Source organism: Pleurodeles waltl, chromosome 3_1, assembly GCF_031143425.1.
Source record: "Pleurodeles waltl isolate 20211129_DDA chromosome 3_1, aPleWal1.hap1.20221129, whole genome shotgun sequence".
NCBI classification, from domain to species: domain Eukaryota; kingdom Metazoa; phylum Chordata; class Amphibia; order Caudata; family Salamandridae; genus Pleurodeles; species Pleurodeles waltl.
Window position 1 is genome coordinate 562,030,072 of NC_090440.1, and position 18,202 is coordinate 562,048,273.

Here is an 18,202-nt window from a genome sequence, read left to right on the forward strand (position 1 = left end):
CTATTCACTAAGGGTTTCAAAGAAGGAAGCACCCCTGTTGCCTCCACCTGCTTTGCTCTGTGTGTCAGTGATTTTAATAGGCACGGATGTCAGACTTGGCATCCTTATTCTGACTTATTTTGATAGGATTGGGCACCTTGAATGGATTTAGTACATTACTTTGGTTATCAAATTACTTGTATTATCCTGCTTGGGCAAAATGTGCGACCAAAATTATCTCTAAGTAACTTTGGTCCAAGAAGTCTGTGTCATGAGTTTTTTTCTAGCCCCTCTGGACAAGAGAACACTTGATCAGGAGGATTAGCTTCCTTTGCGAGCCCATTCCCTTCTCTAGGACTGGGAGTAAGAGAGTGAGAGTGGGAGAGAGTGTGAGAGAGCTAGTACAGGAATGACCGCGTTAAGAAAGAATTTTAAGTTGCTCGACAGGGTGGAAGGTACCGTAGACGTATTAGTATGTAAGGCTCAATGAATGGAATTTTACTCTGTTCACCATGGCACTGATTGTGTATTTGCCTCTGATGCAGGTCTGGCAATGGAAGTATGTATGTTGATTTATGCTTTTCGCAATAGCGTATGTGGGTTTATCACATTTACAGATGTACCCCTTATTTGTTGATTTGGTAGTGTTTGCATATTTGTCACTCGTGGTGGGTGTCTGTATTCGCCTCTGGTAGCGGCTGTCTGTGTTTGTCCCTGTGTTACTAATGTCTGCATTGGTAGTAGTTTTGTTTAGGTTTCTATATTTCTTGTTGTTAGTTGTCACTGTGGTAGTCGTTTGTCTCTACAGCAGGGCTTGTGACTGTTTGTGTATATATGTTATCCCTGTTGCAGTTGGTGTCTAGGGATTTATTCCATTTCAGTTGGCACCTGTGTGTCTCACTGTTATGATTACTCATAGTCGTTGCGGTAGGGATTGTGGTAAGAATTTCTCACATTGTTTAGTTGTTTTCTGAGCACTAACAATGTTCCTTCAATCTGCTGCTTTGCCCTGTGCAGTACGTGCAGAAATGCAGCTGTAATAATGTGACTGGTGGAATATAGTGATTCCTAGTAAGGTAGCACTGCTGGTAACATGAACTCTGAAGCATGGTACTCTGAGTTGCAGGTGGTTGTCCTCAGTGTTTGCTAAGGACACACCATTTTTCTAGCTCTCCGAACTTGGCCTGCGCATAGTGAATGTAGGATTTTTTGGGCACTATTCATCCGCTAGGTCAAGTGCATTTTCACACATTCCATTTGGATTTTGTATTATTTCGTCTGCTGCCAAATAGACTAAGTTTTGCATCCTATGTCCTGGACACATTTCCCAAACACTCTACCAAGGTGCCGGCTAGCACTTCCGGGTTGTGCTGCATAGTTCATGTTCGGAGTCACGCTGCAAGAGGTAAACAGGCTTAGGCCCAGTGGCAGTCTGAACCAAGCTGAAGGGGAATGGCTGACTAAGCTCACGCAAGTAAATGGCCATTCTCTCTCAGGGGATCTCCACTGATAGTCATAAGCACTGAATAGTCCTGCCCATGTGTGGGGATCCTGGAGCACTTCTTTGCAATATATCTTCTTAAGTGTAGATGTTCCCCTTTCTTCAGGAAGTGCTGTAGAAACACTTAAGACAAGAGCACTGTGCAGCCTATAAGGAAGGCTATAATGGGCAATTTCTTCAGATTGCTTTTAAAAAAAGAGTAATTCTATCCAGCTGTATGAATATTTAAAGCCAAATACTTTAATAGAATGCACAAACCATTTTTTAAAAAGAGAAAGATGCGGGAAAAGGTGACACTGTAGTCCTATAAGCTGCCATTAAGTGAATATAAAAACAGCGTCTGTGCCTTTAAGAGCCCAGAGACCACCAGAATCCCATCATGCCCAGCAGGTGGCAGTTGCTTCAGTTCTTTTTTCTGGCTCCTGGTGACAGGATCTTGGAGCTCTGAGTTTGCCCTTTTTGGCTTTTTCTCTTCAAAAATCTCACATAAAAGTTTGACAATTGATTCACTTGGCGGAGTTAGCCTGTCCCTTTGACTTTCTGATAAGACAGAATGTTTTTTTCCTTAGTGAAATAAAATGTCATCTTTATGTGACAAGTGCTCTGACTGTGGACTAAAGAAGACCAAGTCAGACCCTCACTGCAGGAGGCTTTCCAGATGTACCCTGATGGAATGGGAGAAGATTCACCGCCTTGGCACAGAGGCGCCACGTAGGCAGCAGGGGTTGCAGTCTGAAGGTGGGACATCTGTCCCCTTCCTCTGAGGGCTCCAAGCGTTGGAGATCCAAAAAGAGAAATACAGCCCACAAATGACATAGTTCCAGGTTGAAGTCGAGAGGTTTGACGTCAAGTCTAGGTACCTTATTAACTTGTTCATCCTCACTGGCTGGATTATCGTAGAAAAGGAGGCGAGGGTCGAGGTCTAGAAGTGGTAGGTTGACTTCGAAGGTGACTACACTGTTGAGGCGTAGAGAGATTTGAACATCAAGGAGTGTCTCGATGTTGAGACATAGAGGAAAGTCGAGGAGTGTGTCGTTGTAAGACGTAGGAGAAGGTCGACATCAAGAAGTGTGTTGGTGTTGAGACCATCAAAGTCTGCGGAAAAGGCTAGAATATTAAGCCAGAGACACATAGCATCATCCCCAGACTGATTACTCCAGGGTGTATTCTCCTTCTTCTCCTATACTGCTACCAGACTCTCCTACTCCTCTGCCATTATCTCCACCTCTTCCTCTGGCAACTTCTCCACTAATAGCGCAAATGCCTCTTCCAACACCACAGCCTGTGGGAGCCCCTCCTCTGAGGCCTCTATCTGCTCTGCAACAATCTTGATCAAGGACTCCCCATCATTTATGCCACTCCAGGCATTGCCACAGGGCCCAGCGTTCTTCATCTAGGCCATCATCCATGTGCTTACATCGTCACCATGTGTCCCGATCCAGATCACAAACAAGATCAAGAATCATTCAATCTACTATTCCACCTCTTATTCTTCCAGCGCAGGCAGATACCAACTGTCTCTGATTCCCCACAACCACAGTTATCACCAGTGGATGATACAAACACTTTTCAGGAGGTGCTGGTGAGAGGTGCTTCTAAATAGATCAGTGTCCAGGCCTCTCCTACCATTGGTCCCGGGTCTGTAAGAACCAGCAATGGACTTGATCCTTGCACCAACATCTGCTCCATCGAGGCTGCAAACAAAAAACATACCTCCAGGTCAGAGCCCACTGTTTCTCCGCTCCGCCCCTTCTCTGGATTCTGTGGTTATCCTTGTAGTAAAGAAGCATCACACCACCACTCCTTCATCTATGGTACCACCAGACAAGGAGAGTAAAAAGTGGGATTGAGTGGGATGCAAGGCTTGCGGCATAGCTGCAAACTTCATAAAGGAAGCAAGTGCATCTCTGAGCAGGTATGACAGGGCCTTGTGGAAGACTTTGCAAAAATTTGCCGATGATCTTTCCAGGGACAAAAAGGGGGACTTCCTTGAAGTGGTGAACAAGAGTATGATAGTTTCCAACCAGATCAACGGTGCTGCGGCTGATTAATCTTTGCTAGAAGCTCACAAATACTGCCATGGGGTGGCCTTGCATTCATGGATCCACCTCACAGCTCTTAAGCATGAAATCCAACAAAGGATTATCAACATTCTTTTCTCAGGATCTACACTTTTCGGCAGTCATATGGACGACTAAATGACCCGGATGAAATCCAAGATGGAGACCCTAAAGGCAGGAGGCCTCCAAAAGCAGAAAGAGCAACAAAGGCCCTACAAACCTTGCCAACAACGTTTTTACCCACAGAGGGTTCAAACCCCTCACTGGTAACAAGGTCGCCAGCAATCCTACCAGCAGAGGCCTTACCAGCAGCAACGTCGTCAGCCCAGAGAAAGAGCCACTCAGCAGCCTGCATGGTGGAGAAAGTCTACAGCAGGCTCTAAGCAATTAACCTTTACTTCCCCCCCTTCCATTACCCACTCCAGTAGGGGGAATTATCTCATTTCCTGACAGATTGGCAATCCATCACAAAAGATGCCTGGGTATTAAATATTGTTCATAATGGGTATTGTCTCAGATTCTCCAGTCCTCTGCCAAATATTCCACCAAAGCCATCCAATCGCCATCTAAAGATGCTGCACTTCGAAGTAAACATCCTTCCACAAAGGTATGTGGTGGAGGATGTCTCTCCCAAACAGGGCAAAGGGATTTATTCCCGTTATTCTGTGGGAAAAAAGAAAGGTCCCAGAAACGAGTTCAGACCCATTCTCAATTTGAAACTGGCCAACAAATGGATTAGGCGAGAAAAGTTCAGAATCTTGGCACTGCATCTGATCTAGCCCCAGTTACACCAGCGAGACTGGTTTTTTGATAGACCTCCAAGAAGTATAGTTTCATATACCAATCGCCAAGAAACATTGCAAATTTTTAAGGTTCCTTGTGGGTCACGAGCATTACCAGAACAAAGTGCTTCCGTCTGGCCTCATATCAGACCCCTCTTGAAGGGTATCGCAGTGGCAGCTGTGCATCTCAGAAACCTCATAGTGTTTGTCTACCCATATCTATATGACTTGCTCATCAAAGCATCAACACCGCAAGAAGCCCAAATCCATTACCAGTTGACCAGTAGTCTTCTACAATGATTGGGCTGCATATTGGTCATGCCAAACAAACTCTACTTCACTTCTAAGACGGCACTACTTGGGGGCCTCCATTGACATCATTCAGCAAGAATGTGTCCTTTGAAAGGGAAGTATCACTCTCATTAAAGTCTGTCACTTCACAGTGAGATCAGTGTCCTCTCTTCTCGGCTCAATGGCTTTCTGACTCCTAATGCCCATCTCCACATGCGTCCTGTCTCAAGGAATGGCTCGGAGATCAGTGGGACCAACTTATGGGCAATTGGGAGGACAAGATTACTCTCTCCACCTTTGCAAAGCAGTCTCTTCAAAGTCCATACAGGTCTAGCCACATCTCCTAATGGACAGTATCTTGCATTCTCTTGTGTTATCTGAAAGCAAACAAGGTTTTGTCCAGTAGACCTAAAGCTCACACCACTAGAGGGAAAGTGGCTACTGCTTCCTTAATGAGAAATGTCCCTATATCTGAAATCTATCAAGCTGTCACATGGAGATCTGTTCATATGTTTACCAAATGTTATAGTTTGGATTCAGATACTAAACAGATGCTCAAGTGGGTCAGACCTCCTGGAGGAATTTATTTGCTTGATTTGGAAGATTGGTCTCCTCTGTCTTTTCCAGCGCTTTTGGTGGAGATGGGCCTGCTATTCTATTCAGTGATTATGACTGTCAAAGAAGATCTGAGAGAGAAGGAAAGGTTTCTTACCAGTAATCCCAGTTCTTTCTCGGGGAATCTCCTTTGAGTTATAAGCAACCCTACCTCCACCCCGGAGGAGATGACGGAGATGATTATTGGACCTATCTGAGGCTGCCACATCTTGTCAAAAAGAACTGAAGCAACTGCCACCTGCTGGGCATGATAGGATACTGGTGGTCGCTAGGCCCTTATAGACACAGATGCTGTTTTTACATTCACTTAATGGCAGCCTATAGGGCTAAACTGTCCTCTTTCCCTTCATCTTTCTATTTTTAAAAAGGGTTTGTGAAAGAGATTTAAGTATTCTTCCAAAGTATTTGGCTTTAAATAAGCAATCTGAAGAAATTGGCCATTATAGCCTTCCTTATAGGCTGCACAGTGCTCTTGTCTTAAGTGTTTCTACAGGCCTTCCTGAAGCAGGGCGAACTTATACACTTAAGAAGTAATATTGTAAAGAAGTGCTCCGGGATCCTCGCACGTGGTTAGGACTGTTCAGTGCTTGTAACAATGGAGATTCTCCTGAGGGAGAACTGGATTTACAGGTAAGAAACCATTCCTTCTCCATTTTCAGAAAGTCAATTCTCCCAAAACACTTAGCACCACTGGCAAGGTCCTAGACCCTCGCTCTTCACACCCAATTTCATTTCCATTCTCTACAGCCCATACTTTCATTTCAGATCTGGATAGAGTGTCTTATTTCAGGGAGTGAGAATATAAGCTCTTTGGCAGGTAGATTTGGGAGTCGTTACCATGTCTGATTCTAGTTGCTCCAGAAAGTCAAAGCTTTTCATGTGTGGCATTACCAGTTCTGGGAGCTGTTGGGTGGTCTTTTGATAAGTCCGGTGTTTGTCAGAGAGCACACCATCCTCCAAAGGGTGATTATGTCAGAGATGAACACCTTCTTCATCCTTCTGTTTGTGACCTTTTTAAAAGAATCCCTTTAGCACAACTTAACTAACGGCTTTCCACTGAAGGAGCAAAATTCTTCAGGAAAACTATCTTTTATTTTTTGTTAGATCTTTTATGTAGCACTAATGTGCTTCACTGATGCACCTTCTTTGGGCTTGAAGATACTAAATGCATTCAACAATTTAAAGATTGGTCATAGGATTGTTAATATGTATACATCACTGTAACAGTAAGCATATGGATTTATAACTGTGGTGTGATACTAGGTCATCTGTCATTGCTGTTTGATGTGTGTCTCACTGGGTAGATATTTGTTTGCATTTAATTTCCTGCCAGTTGGTACAGTATCAGTGTGTCTGTATTTATATCTGACAGAGGGCCTGGTTGTGCCGGTGGTAGTGCATATCTACGCATGTCACTGTGGTAATAGGTGTCTATAGTCGGCATTGTGGCAGTCTGTATTCATAAATGTAGCATTGCATTTCCAGTTTTTTTTTATTGTGGTGTGTTTAGAATAGTCACTGTCAACTGATATCTGCACTTGCTTAAGTGGCAGTGGGCGACTGCATCCTTTACTGTCACATGCATTGGTTGTAGACTGTATTACTTTCATTGTGCATCTGAATTTGACTAGGTGGTGTGTATTGATTAATTAATGAGGGAGTAGGTTCTCCTTATTATGGTAGTGTTTGTATATGTGCTGTGTATGTTGTATGGAATTGTCTCTGCAGCATTGGATTGTCTGGGTTTATTCATGTAGTTTAAATTTATGTAAACATTTCATATCTGTAGATGTATTTCTAGTTGTAGTGCGTGTCTGTATATCTGCACTGTGATAAGGGGCAGAGGCGTTCTTCATGCAGCATGTTTTTGTGGTTGTATCCACTATTTTTATTCCCTCCGTTCAAATCTCTGGGCTCAGTAACTGCCTCTGCATTTCCTTGGCTTCGCTTATGTAGTCATTGTGGCTTTTTCTCATAGTTAGATAGTTTACCACTTGCATGTGTCAAACGTTTATGTTCTTAGTCTCGTGTGTTTCTCCCTGTGCTTGTTTCAACATTAAGGGGGTTATTCTAACTTTGGAGGAGTGTTAATCCGTCCCAAAAGTGACGGTAAAGTGACGGATATACCACCAGCCGTATTACGAGTTCCATAGGATATAATGGACTCGTAATACGGCTGGTGGTAAATCCGTCACTTTTCCGTCACTTTTGGGACGGATTAACACCTCCTCCAAAGTTAGAATAACCCCCTAAGTGTTTTCGAGTTTCCTATCGAGTCTTAGGATTCCTTCTGATGTTTGTGTCAGCAGTTAATGTATCCGGTCTCTTGAACTCATCTTCTATTCATGTGTTTCTGGATATCATCTAATATTTGTCTCTTTCCTCTAACATATGTTTCAGCGACAAGTGGTTTGTGTCTCTTGTGCATGTTTCTCGTGGTGTCTGTTTGTACCTGATTCTATAGTTGGTGTTTTTGGTCTTTGTGCTTTTGTCCATGTTGGAATCAGCAGTATATGTGTATGTTTTTGTCTGTTGTCTCTGGGTTTTTCTCATTGTCATGTATGCAAATGGTGTTTTTTGATCTCCTCTTGTGTCTTCACTTGTTTTCCCTTGTGGCAATATTTTTGTTTGGTGTGGGGGTAAAGAGGTGGTTCTTCTTATACTTATTTGAGCACTGGTTGTTTTCGAGTCATGGCACTTGTTTCTTCCAGTGTTATGTCAGCTGTGGGTCTTTGTTTCTTCAATATCTGTGGATTTCCTCTGGTGATGGCATCTCACTTCCTTAGGTTCTATACTCTGGGGTTTCTATCCATCTTTGCATCAACAATGGTGTTTTTGGCTGTTGTGTGTCTATGGGTTTCAAACTTTTGGGTGAGCAGACACTGTTCTTGGGCCTTTTGTGTGTGGACTTTCTCCCTATGTTTGTGACTGCAGTACATGTTTTCTGGCCTCTTGTACATCCATTGTTGCGTTTCGTCTTGAATTTCTGTAGACAATGGGTACTTTCGAGATTCAACAATATTTTGCTTGGTTTTGCCTGGTGTTTGTATCAGCTGTTATGTTTTTAGGTCTCTATGTGTCTGTATGGTTGTCTCCTACCATATGTGGTATCAGTATGAGATTTTGGGTTCCTTTTGCTTATCTCATGTTTTTTTTCTATTTCCTGAGTAGTTATTGTATTCTGGTCTCCTTCTATGCTTGTGTTTTTATAGTTCCTCTTTGTGAGCCAACAGTAGGTATTTCCATACTTTGTTTGAGTTTCTCCCTGTGTTTGTGTCTGCAGTGGGTTTGAGTATATTTGTGTTTTTGTTTCCTCCTGTGTTTATTTCGGCAGTTGCTGTTTTGAGGACCCTTGCGTTTGGCTAAAATGGGGTATTCCATTGTTCATTTCACCAGTGGTTGTTATGGATCTCCCCGTGAGGTGTTTCTGGTTTCCCTGTAGGGGCAATAGTGAGTGTTTTTGGGTCTCTTTCTCCTCTAAGATTTTGTTATGTATGTGTGTCTGCTGTGGCTGCTATGAGGTACCTTTTGCTTTTCGCATTGGGTTTCACCCTGTCGTTTTTTCAGCAGTGGGTGTTTTTCACTCATGTTTCTGTGGCTTTCCATATGTGGTTTCAGCAGAGAGTGTTTTCAGATTTTCTTTTTCTGTTTCCCTCACTTTCTTCTTGGGCTTCTGTCAACGGTTGAGATTTTTCCGATCTCTTGTATTTTCATGGGGATTCTCTCTGTTTGTGTGGACAGTGAGTATTTTCTCTGGGTTTCTCATCTTGTTAGCACCAGTAAGTGGGTTTGGGGTCTTCTGTGCTCCTGTCTCTGCTGTTCTCCCTGTGTTTCTGTCAGCGGTGGGTGCTTCCAGATACCTTGTACTTCTGTCTCTGGGTTTCTGTGTGTTTGTGCCATCACTTCTTTGTGTTTTTAGGAGCTTATGCTTGTGCTTGTTATGTTGCAGGCTGGAGAAGTCAAGCCAGGTCCGTACTGTGTCAAGCAGCAACCTGTTCTTTAAAGGGAGCCGATTCCGATATAGGTAAGAACACTCATGTTTTGTTCATAATAGCCTTCTAATGAGGTAGGTTTTAGTTAATGTGCCCTAAAGACTTGTTTAAGGTCTAGAAATAGCTACTGTGTCTGTGTTTTCATATGTATTATACATGTTTTGGGATTTCAGCCCATGATAATTCTTGTGTTGTCTGGGTCAACTTTGACATTTTGCACATTGAGATTGCAGGCTATCAGTCACCCAATCCCATCGGCACCCTGTTTTAGTCTTTCTTTCCTCCTCTGCAGTGGTCAGTGACACTGAAAAGTGTATTGAGGACACTTTTGCACTCACATTCAAAGTCCCACCTACCCTTCCTACAGATCAGTGATGACTGAGGCAGAGTCACAGTAACATAACTTGTGGAATCGGTCAATAAAGCAATTGGTCAATCCTTCTTTTGTAAAGAAAGCAAGAGGTTGGATGCAGAAGGCATAACGTTTAGGGCAGTTGGCAAGAATGCAATGGAGTACCCCAAACGTTGGGGCATTAATGAGCAGATCTGAACAGTGGCAAAGGGAGGATATTAAGGAGATTCTTCAGAATCTTCTTTGGGGTCACAAGAAGGGGGCCACTTCTGTGACAAGGACGGCTTAGAAATGCAGGCTTTAGACAAGCAGTAAAATTCAAAGCATAAGCATAACTTTTGATGTTGGGCCTCTTTTGCCCAACTGCGGATGACACATAGGGACGAATAAAAAAGGATACAGAGATAGCTAAGGCAATAGGTGTCTAACAAGTGGGGGTCTGTATGTTTGCCAGGGTGGGGCAATGCATTTGAGACTTCAGGTTAGGCAGCAATACAGTACCAAGTCACACCAACAGTACATCGGGCTGTATGAGCTACAAGTTCAGCAACACTCCTTTTGGGGCAGAGAAAAGGGTAAAGACCAGAGCCCAAGAGGCTTAGCCCCTACCAAAAATTGACACAATGTGTTCCCCTGATCATAACACCTTTGTTGGGAACTCTCTGAGGCATTTGCCAAAACAGTGAAAAGGCCACCTGTACAAATGGGTATCACACATACAGAGCAAAGATCTTTTACAGAATTTGTAAGCAGACCATAAAATCGCAAACTCAAATACAAGTGTGCAATCAGGACCCAAATTTTCTACTGCTTGAGGAAGTTTACCCTCTTCTAGAGAAGGTAGCTTAAGCTAATTTCTCGAGTCCAGAGAAAGACCAATGTTAACCAGCAGCCTTTAAACAGATATGAAAAGAGCACAGATTTTAAGGTGACAGACCTATAAAATGTAAGGTCCATTTCATAAGAGGATGATTTCTTGATGGCTATCAAAGATGCAGATTTACACGCCCCTTTGCAATAAAGAAATCAGAAATACCTCCGTTTTGTGGCAAGTGCAAGAATTATCCATTCAAATTCATATATTTTGGAATGCTACAAAACGCAAAGCAGCGGTGACAGCAAATTTACTATAACACGTCATGCACAGACATCCATTCCTGGATGAATGGCTGATAAAGAATGTATTTCAGCAGTGCCAGAACAGTGCAAACAGGGCACTGAGATGCTGTACCTGTTGAGCTTCACTGTAAATCCTCACAAATCATCTCCCATGCCACCATTCAGAGGGCCACAGGGAAAGCAGAGGATACTGGACCTCAACCATGGGGGTTGTGGTTGCTTGCCTCTGATGTCCCAGGGTCCATCGTAGTATGGCTCTGCAAACTGAACCAAGTATAACCCTTCCAACACTTGACTCTAAGTGGTAGCAATGGTGAGCAGTCACAAGCTTCTCATGTAGTGCTTGAGCTCACAACTCAACAATCACAGCAGCATGATAACTATTTGTCTGACTCACTGATTTATGTCTAAAGAAGAAAAGTACTTTAATACCCACAGAACAAAATACTACACATTCAATAATGGTCAGGTACAATTTAGTTAACTATGTCCTGGGGCTAGATGTGCCTCAATTAGCTCTTCTACTCCTCCCCCATGGGCTCTCCTCCTTTAAGGAATAGTGGTAATAGCATGAATTCAGACTCAGGCGCAGCAGATTATCCCCCTCGTGAATTGTCAATGTGCTCAGTCATTCACAGTTCATGCAGTCTTTTTCTCACCATGTTAAGTCCTGAAGACATTTGGTTGCCGTGTGCAGCCCCTCTCCAGCTTATGGAAGGGCATGCATGCTTGCAGCAGTACTGATGGTGCCTCCTCTGGCTTTACCCCATTTGCAGCTGGAAAGCAGTGGTGGGTTAAGATGATGGACAGCTCTCTTAATTGGCAAAACAAGTAACCTGGAGTCGTGATGGTGACCTGTAAACAGATGAAGTGTTGCAGCGCAGGGCAACCTTGGCTACTATACTCTCGATCACAACGTCCCAGATCAGTTGCAGTCACAGTTCTTCGGTCCAGTGGCACAGGTTCAGCTGTGCTCACAGTACTCGTCACAGCGGCACCGGACAGCTGTGATTTAGCAGTTCCTGTCTGGAACCGAAAATAGAAGAATCTGTCACCCAGATACTAGGGGCACACAGATTGCTCTCCTCTGTCCTTCTGCATCTAGCTCCACCTGCACCTGACTCTTCCTGCAGCTTTGCAAGTTCCTTCCTTCTCTCAGCATGCAAGCAGGCTTCTAAGAGCTTCAGGTCAGATAGACAAATTCATACAGCAAGACAAGCCCCAAGTGATGTCCCCTCACCATCGGGAAGTTAACTATCAGGCAGATGCCAGCTGTGGTTACACAGTATGTCTCTGAGTACTCTATGGAGCACTCTCTTTCCTGGCATAGATCATTAGAACTGGAACAACAAGTAGTCAGTGGGTCTCACTTGTATACAGTCACTCCAGTCTGGGCTTAGAGGAGATCTAGATCCACTGTCTCCACTTTCAGAATTGATATGGGGCGATTCTCTTTTCAAATTCTTTCCCCAGATTGCTCTCCAAACAACCTTTGTGTCGATTGATGGTACTTCCAGCAAGGTAGCGTCCAGCCTTGTGCACCCACTAAAGAGGCATAAATAGGTGTGAGCTTGTCTGCATCTGGTTGTTGTCAGTCACACTGACGAGTGATGAGGAAAAAGACAAAAACATTCCACACTTAAGGGGTCTCTTTCACCTTGAACAGCAGACAGTATTGTCCCTTCCTTCACTCCCACCATATACAAAGGCCAGTGCTACAGGAAAAATAATCAAGCAAGCAAAAGGTCTAATCGAATTACTAAAGGAGCCTAGTTTATTCTATCCCTATTCCAATGTTTAGGTTTTCCTCCAGTTTCAGAAATGTCAGCAATGCATTTCCACTGCCTGGGGAAACAACCTTACTTTCATCTTGTGCATAAGGCCAGGCCAGGGGCATTCAAAATGGATCCCACCAGCCTCCATAACTTTGGTTCATGCATACACACCATACGTGTGCTGTGCAGGCGGCATATACAGGCACTCATAACATACACTTGGGATAGTAGCACCAAGATCTGGACTAGTGCATTGAATCAGAACTCTACACAGGTGATCCAGTGACAGATTTAAAGGTCTTGTACGAATTCATAAAACACTTCACTACCACTAATGCTGTAAGTACTAAGCCCTTTACAAGGAAAGTAGTCTAATGTCTGTGCAATGAGGGCACACTTGTTGCATCCCACCAGGTCACAGGACAGGTCCAGGACCAAGCCCATCTTCTAATCACAAACTTAGACCTCAGCACGCACTAACCCATCTTTTGGCCCTAGCCTTATACTAATCTTACCAGATACACGCAGTTGGGCACTCACTGAAGGGAATCACACATTACACCATACACAGGACGTTCCCATCCCAACACGTGCCCACTGAGCAGAAAGTGGTTTTGGAGTGGTGGCATTTCAGACAATGGAGAGACAGACATAATTTGCTTTTATCAGAATTTACCATCTCACAGTGACACTGTGTTCAAACTGTTGAGAGCAATGGCATCTTGCAATGATCTGATAACATATTTCTAATAAATAGAAGGCCATACAGTTGTGGCTCTTAAGTCGTTGGTGGGATTGACAAGACCTAGTGGCTGTCAGTAAGAAAACGACTAGAGTAGGCTTTGGTAGAATGAAACCAACATGAGTGTGGGTTGGAACATTCCAGATCCAGTCCCATTGACCATTCCTACACTGTGCCTCTGAGATGGGTTGGGAAGGATATCTGACAAACTTCATATCACCCATCTCTAAACAACCAAAGAAGCCCAACAACACATGACTTTAGGAGTTGGAAAAAATGCACTTTGCCCTCAACGCATTTTTAATACAGGTGAGTATGGGGCTGTCGAAAAATGTTACAACATGCATGGTGGAACAGAGTGTCATTCCTTTTACAAAAAGGCACAATAGGTTTAGCATTGGAAAATACTGAACAAGGCACCATGATCGCAAGTTATTTGTTGATGACATTTTTGCACAGTGGGGAAACACAGCATGGACTTTTTCACACTCACTTACCCTCATCACTATCAAGGGAATTATACTGTCGAGGGTTGGGTCAGGTATCTTTACATGTGCTTTCCCCATCTTTACATGTGCTTTCCCCTCAATCCCAGTAGCATCACATGTATTGAACAAATGTAGGAGATCAAATATGCTATAGATACTCATGGTGCCATCATGGTTTGGCAACTATAGGTTTCACACCTGATACACACATCAGTGGCACCACAGTAGAAAGTACCAACGGTATAACATCCATTAACACTGAAGGGGGAAGAAGTCAGACATTTATAGCTGCGTTCTCCAAACTTGGCAACTTGGCTCATGAGGTCGTAGAAACTGGGCATTTAAAATACCACAAATGCATGAGTATTCTTAGAGAGGCTTGCAAGTCGGAAACAAAGAATATTGGGCCATATGTACGAACACATTTTCCCATTGACACAGAATGGGCAAAACTGCTTGCTACATCTGGCCCATTATTCCTAAAAGAGGAAGTGTTTTATCACTTATGTCAAAAACACAACCGGCTGGCTTAGTCTCACTCAGTGCAAGCAATATTTACTACATTTACTTAACCGCTAGGGCTACGCTTCTATGGAATACATCTGACATCTCTTGCCCACATGAAAAGTGCACTGAAACAGATACTCGACAGCTTAGCAGCCATTCAGTCTTTTCTAGAGGGAGCAATGCAAATATATGCACCACGCTGTACACCTCACTGGAATTTAAACACTGTAAAATAGGTTGCTTTGTGCTTGAACCCAAGCACAAAGCTTCTTTAAATTGTTTCATTAAAATTGTCTTTTATAGTTTCTATAATTTCTCTACAGAGGGTGAGAGAAATGCAGTGAATGGCTGCTAAACAGCATCATGTATAATATGGTAGGGTGGTATTTTCCAAAACCCCACATCTGCAACACAAATGGTGTTGCAAACTCTGGCTATTAGAAGGGCATTAGTGTATTTTTGATCAATATGAAACATGCATGACAAAATAAAACGTTTTGTGTCACATGCCCCATTCTTGGTAGAAAAACTAGTAACAGAGAACATTCTAACGATGGATTTTTGAGGCAATTCAGCTTTGTTACACAAGATACAAAGGTCACATTCTACCATCTCTAGCTTTCATAGGAAGAGACTCCTTCACTGACTTATGTATATCCCATATATTTTCAATATTATGGATATCCAATTGGGACAGGAAACAAGTGTGACAGACAGTAGTAAAACCTCTGTTTGCTATTATTGACACTTTAGAACCACTCTCAAGCTGCAGAAGGAAAACATTAACCTGCAGCAGCAATTTTTACACTAGAAATCTTGAGTCACATGACATCTCCCGACTTCGGATTAGCAGGAGTAGGGCACAAGAATTAATACCGAACTAAATAGTTAAGGTGTTGCACTCACATATGACCGGCAAATGGAAATAGAGTTTGGAGATGTTAGTCGTGTAGGGGGGCATTGTGAACTTATGGTCTTTATTACCGTTCATGGACATGTACATAATGTTAAAACTAGAATAGTTTCAGGCTGCATAACATTTGTTACAGATAAGTAACGTTTTTCTTTTCCATGCTGTAGGTTCAACATACTCCCTTGAAGAAATTGAATTAAGTTGTTGCTTACTTTATCGTTATTTTACTTCCAATTCTTCAGAAGCTAAGATTGAAATAGCTGCTGCTCAGAATCTCACCAGGAACAATAATAGCCTTTATTCCAGCTGATCCAAAGTGCAGACAGTTTTTTCTTGTTAAGATTGCACTGAATAAGTTTGACATGTGGTATACCCATACAAATTGTGGGAAATAGGCAAATCAAATTATGTTGAATTCTTCTCGGGTAGAAGTTGAGACTTTCCTAGGATGTCAAAAAGCTTTAATCACCCCAGACTGAATGTAAATGGCTTTTTAAAAAATATATATTTCTCATTAGTTGTCAAGTGTTTCCTGGTCTGTGGCACCCAGGAAGACGTGGGTAGTTCCAAAGGTTGTATTGCCAGGCTCCCTGAGACTCCAGCTTGCACATCTGTTAATCTGTGCAGGTGGGCAACAGTTATGTCCTCTTCCTGGACAAACTGTTCCCAGAAGCCTCAACTGTGAGTCCTAACACTGGAAATATATTGTACGTTCTTTATTGGGAACGTAGGCCACATGACTCTGTGTGGATTCGAGTACTGATCAGGACAACTAATAGCCATGAGGGGATATGTTCAATTGTATAACTGCACAATCACAATATTATCACTACTCATTCAGCTTAGGATTTTCTGTCTAAGGCTGGCCTTGCCCAGGTGTACTTAATTTGAGCTCAGAGAATGCAGTGCCTCTCATCCTGTGGTCTATTTTAATTGTGGAATGTATCTGTTAAAGTTTGTTGTCTGTCCCAGAAACCGAGTCTAGAAAGGTGCGGGCCTAGCTAGTGACAAGAGCACCTTTCATGTGTCTGTCCTTATATTGTCACAGGTGGTTTTGTGTCTTATTTTTCCTGCAACACATTTGATTATTCAGAGCATTAGACACTTCAAAGGTAGAACATGTTCCTTCCATTCATGCTCCAGACAATAGTGTGGCTGTTTTGCAGGTTACAGAGGTTTGAGCCTCCTACATGAACCCAGAGAAAAATGTTCTTAAACTGGGAGTAGCACGGAGAAAAACTATAGTAAACTAATTGACTTGACTCAGCTGAGAGCGCCCATTTTATTTGGGAAGGGGGCTATATGATTTTGGAGCGCCATTATCCAGGACCTTTGGAAACTGGACTCCCGTTTTTACTGTATACCCTGACAGAGGAAGGTTTGTACAAAGCTTGATACAGAACGTAATTACTCATTTTGTTTAAACACACTTTGTCTTGTCCAACACTTCTGAATTTACGTCTGGTAGTTACAGAGGAATAATGTATCCTTCAACAAGGAACTGAATATTCTTTAATACTTATATTTCAACTAAATGTAGATTTGAGGTGTACAGCAGAATACTTGGCGGGAAAAGTGATTTGCAACCCTTAGATGCCAAGACCTGGCGCAACACCGTTCCAGAAGATCGCAGATTTCTCCTGGATACCGGGGATAGAAAGAAACACCGAGAGTTACGGGAAGCCAGGAGTCAGTGAATGTTGGATGCTCTTGCAAAATAAATTCAAGATTAGTATGTACTGAGAAGAAACGGGATGTCCCCAACACAAAACCTGAATTTGTCAGTACTGCTTGTGTCAAATTGTGTCCTACAAGACCGAAATTCTGTCACTGGCTGATGTCCTACGATTCTAAATTCAAGTGGACAGGATTTGTCTTGTCATGCTTACTAGGTGTGTCACCTTCTTTGCTAGACATTTCTCGAGTTACAGAATGAGTAATGGAGCTAACAAGCACCATGGCTGCACCACTGTAAAATGGTGACATCCTTCTGGGTTGACACAGTGATAATAGTGTAGTCATTCCCTTGACTACACAGTTCTCGCAACTTCACTTCTCTGGGTTCGTGTAAGAGGCTCAAACAAATATATCTGTGACTGCAGCTTTCTTCAAGCATAATCCCTCTAGAGCCCTTGGAAGTAATAAATGGGATTATTCCCTGACTGCATAATCCTCTGCAGGAGTCTTACTTTTAGAATTGTTGTCTGCCAGTCAGACTATTCATATATAACAACATTCACTAAAGGTGGTTTCTTGGTGCTTTAAAGTGGGAGATGTTATTGAGAGCGTGCGCTACTGGATAAAAAGAAAGGTTTTTAAACCCTTTCCGAAGAAAGTTAGGAAAGTTTGCTTTCAAAAGGGAACTCAAAGGGCGTTCCAATATTTAGCTGCTGCTAATTAGAAATCTGGTAGTTTATCTCCAAATGTGGTGAACATAATTCGGCGATGCACTGGAAGCCAACCAGGACGACTTCTTGCTTCTTTCGTTGATTCAGATGTTTTGGGCCACACAACAGATGCGTAGTTGTGTTCTGCACTACGTGAAAGTGAGCTACATGTGTTTTTTTTTGACACCCAAAGGTTTAAGGTAAAACAAAATATATAGTTCTCTATGACTTTAGCAAGCTCTTTAAATGGCATGGCAAGTGTAATGGGGAGCCGCAGGAATCCAAGCCGCATGCCAGGATGGCTTCTGGAAAGAGCTGTATACGGCTGACAGGAAGCGTACAATCCGCGCGATCAGGCAGGCCGAACCGGAAACAAGAGGGGCCGGAGTTTTTAAAGGACGATGAGGAGCACGCGTTAGGAGAGAGTTTTGAGGAAGATGAAACGCAGGGTTGCGGGAAGGACAAAAGGGATGCCCACGAAGATACTGCGACCGGGAACAGGAGAAGGCAATGAGCCGGGAGACTGGGGGTGGAGTCTGGAGGACGCCCGGAGACTAGGAAGCTACCTGAGGGAGAAGGGCTAACGAACCTGACTGCTAGGGCCTCTAATCAGAGCAGCGGCCCAAGGCAAATGGTTATATTCGTGCACTGTACTTGGTGGGAGAGTGGTGACGGGAAAATTGATAATGATAAACAAAA

General features: G+C 43.1%; 1 protein-coding gene across 5 annotated transcripts in view; it reads left to right on the top strand.

Annotated features, from left to right (window-relative positions):
* The window catches only part of FRMD5 (FERM domain containing 5), a 396,131-nt gene that overhangs the window by 330,509 nt on the left and 47,420 nt on the right, over nt 1–18,202 (top strand). For all 5 annotated transcript variants that reach the window (XM_069222965.1, XM_069222966.1, XM_069222967.1 and 2 more), the window contains one exon: nt 9,178–9,252. In XM_069222965.1, the coding sequence (XP_069079066.1) occupies nt 9,178–9,252 (75 nt within the window). The remainder of the gene's footprint in view (nt 1–9,177; nt 9,253–18,202) is intronic.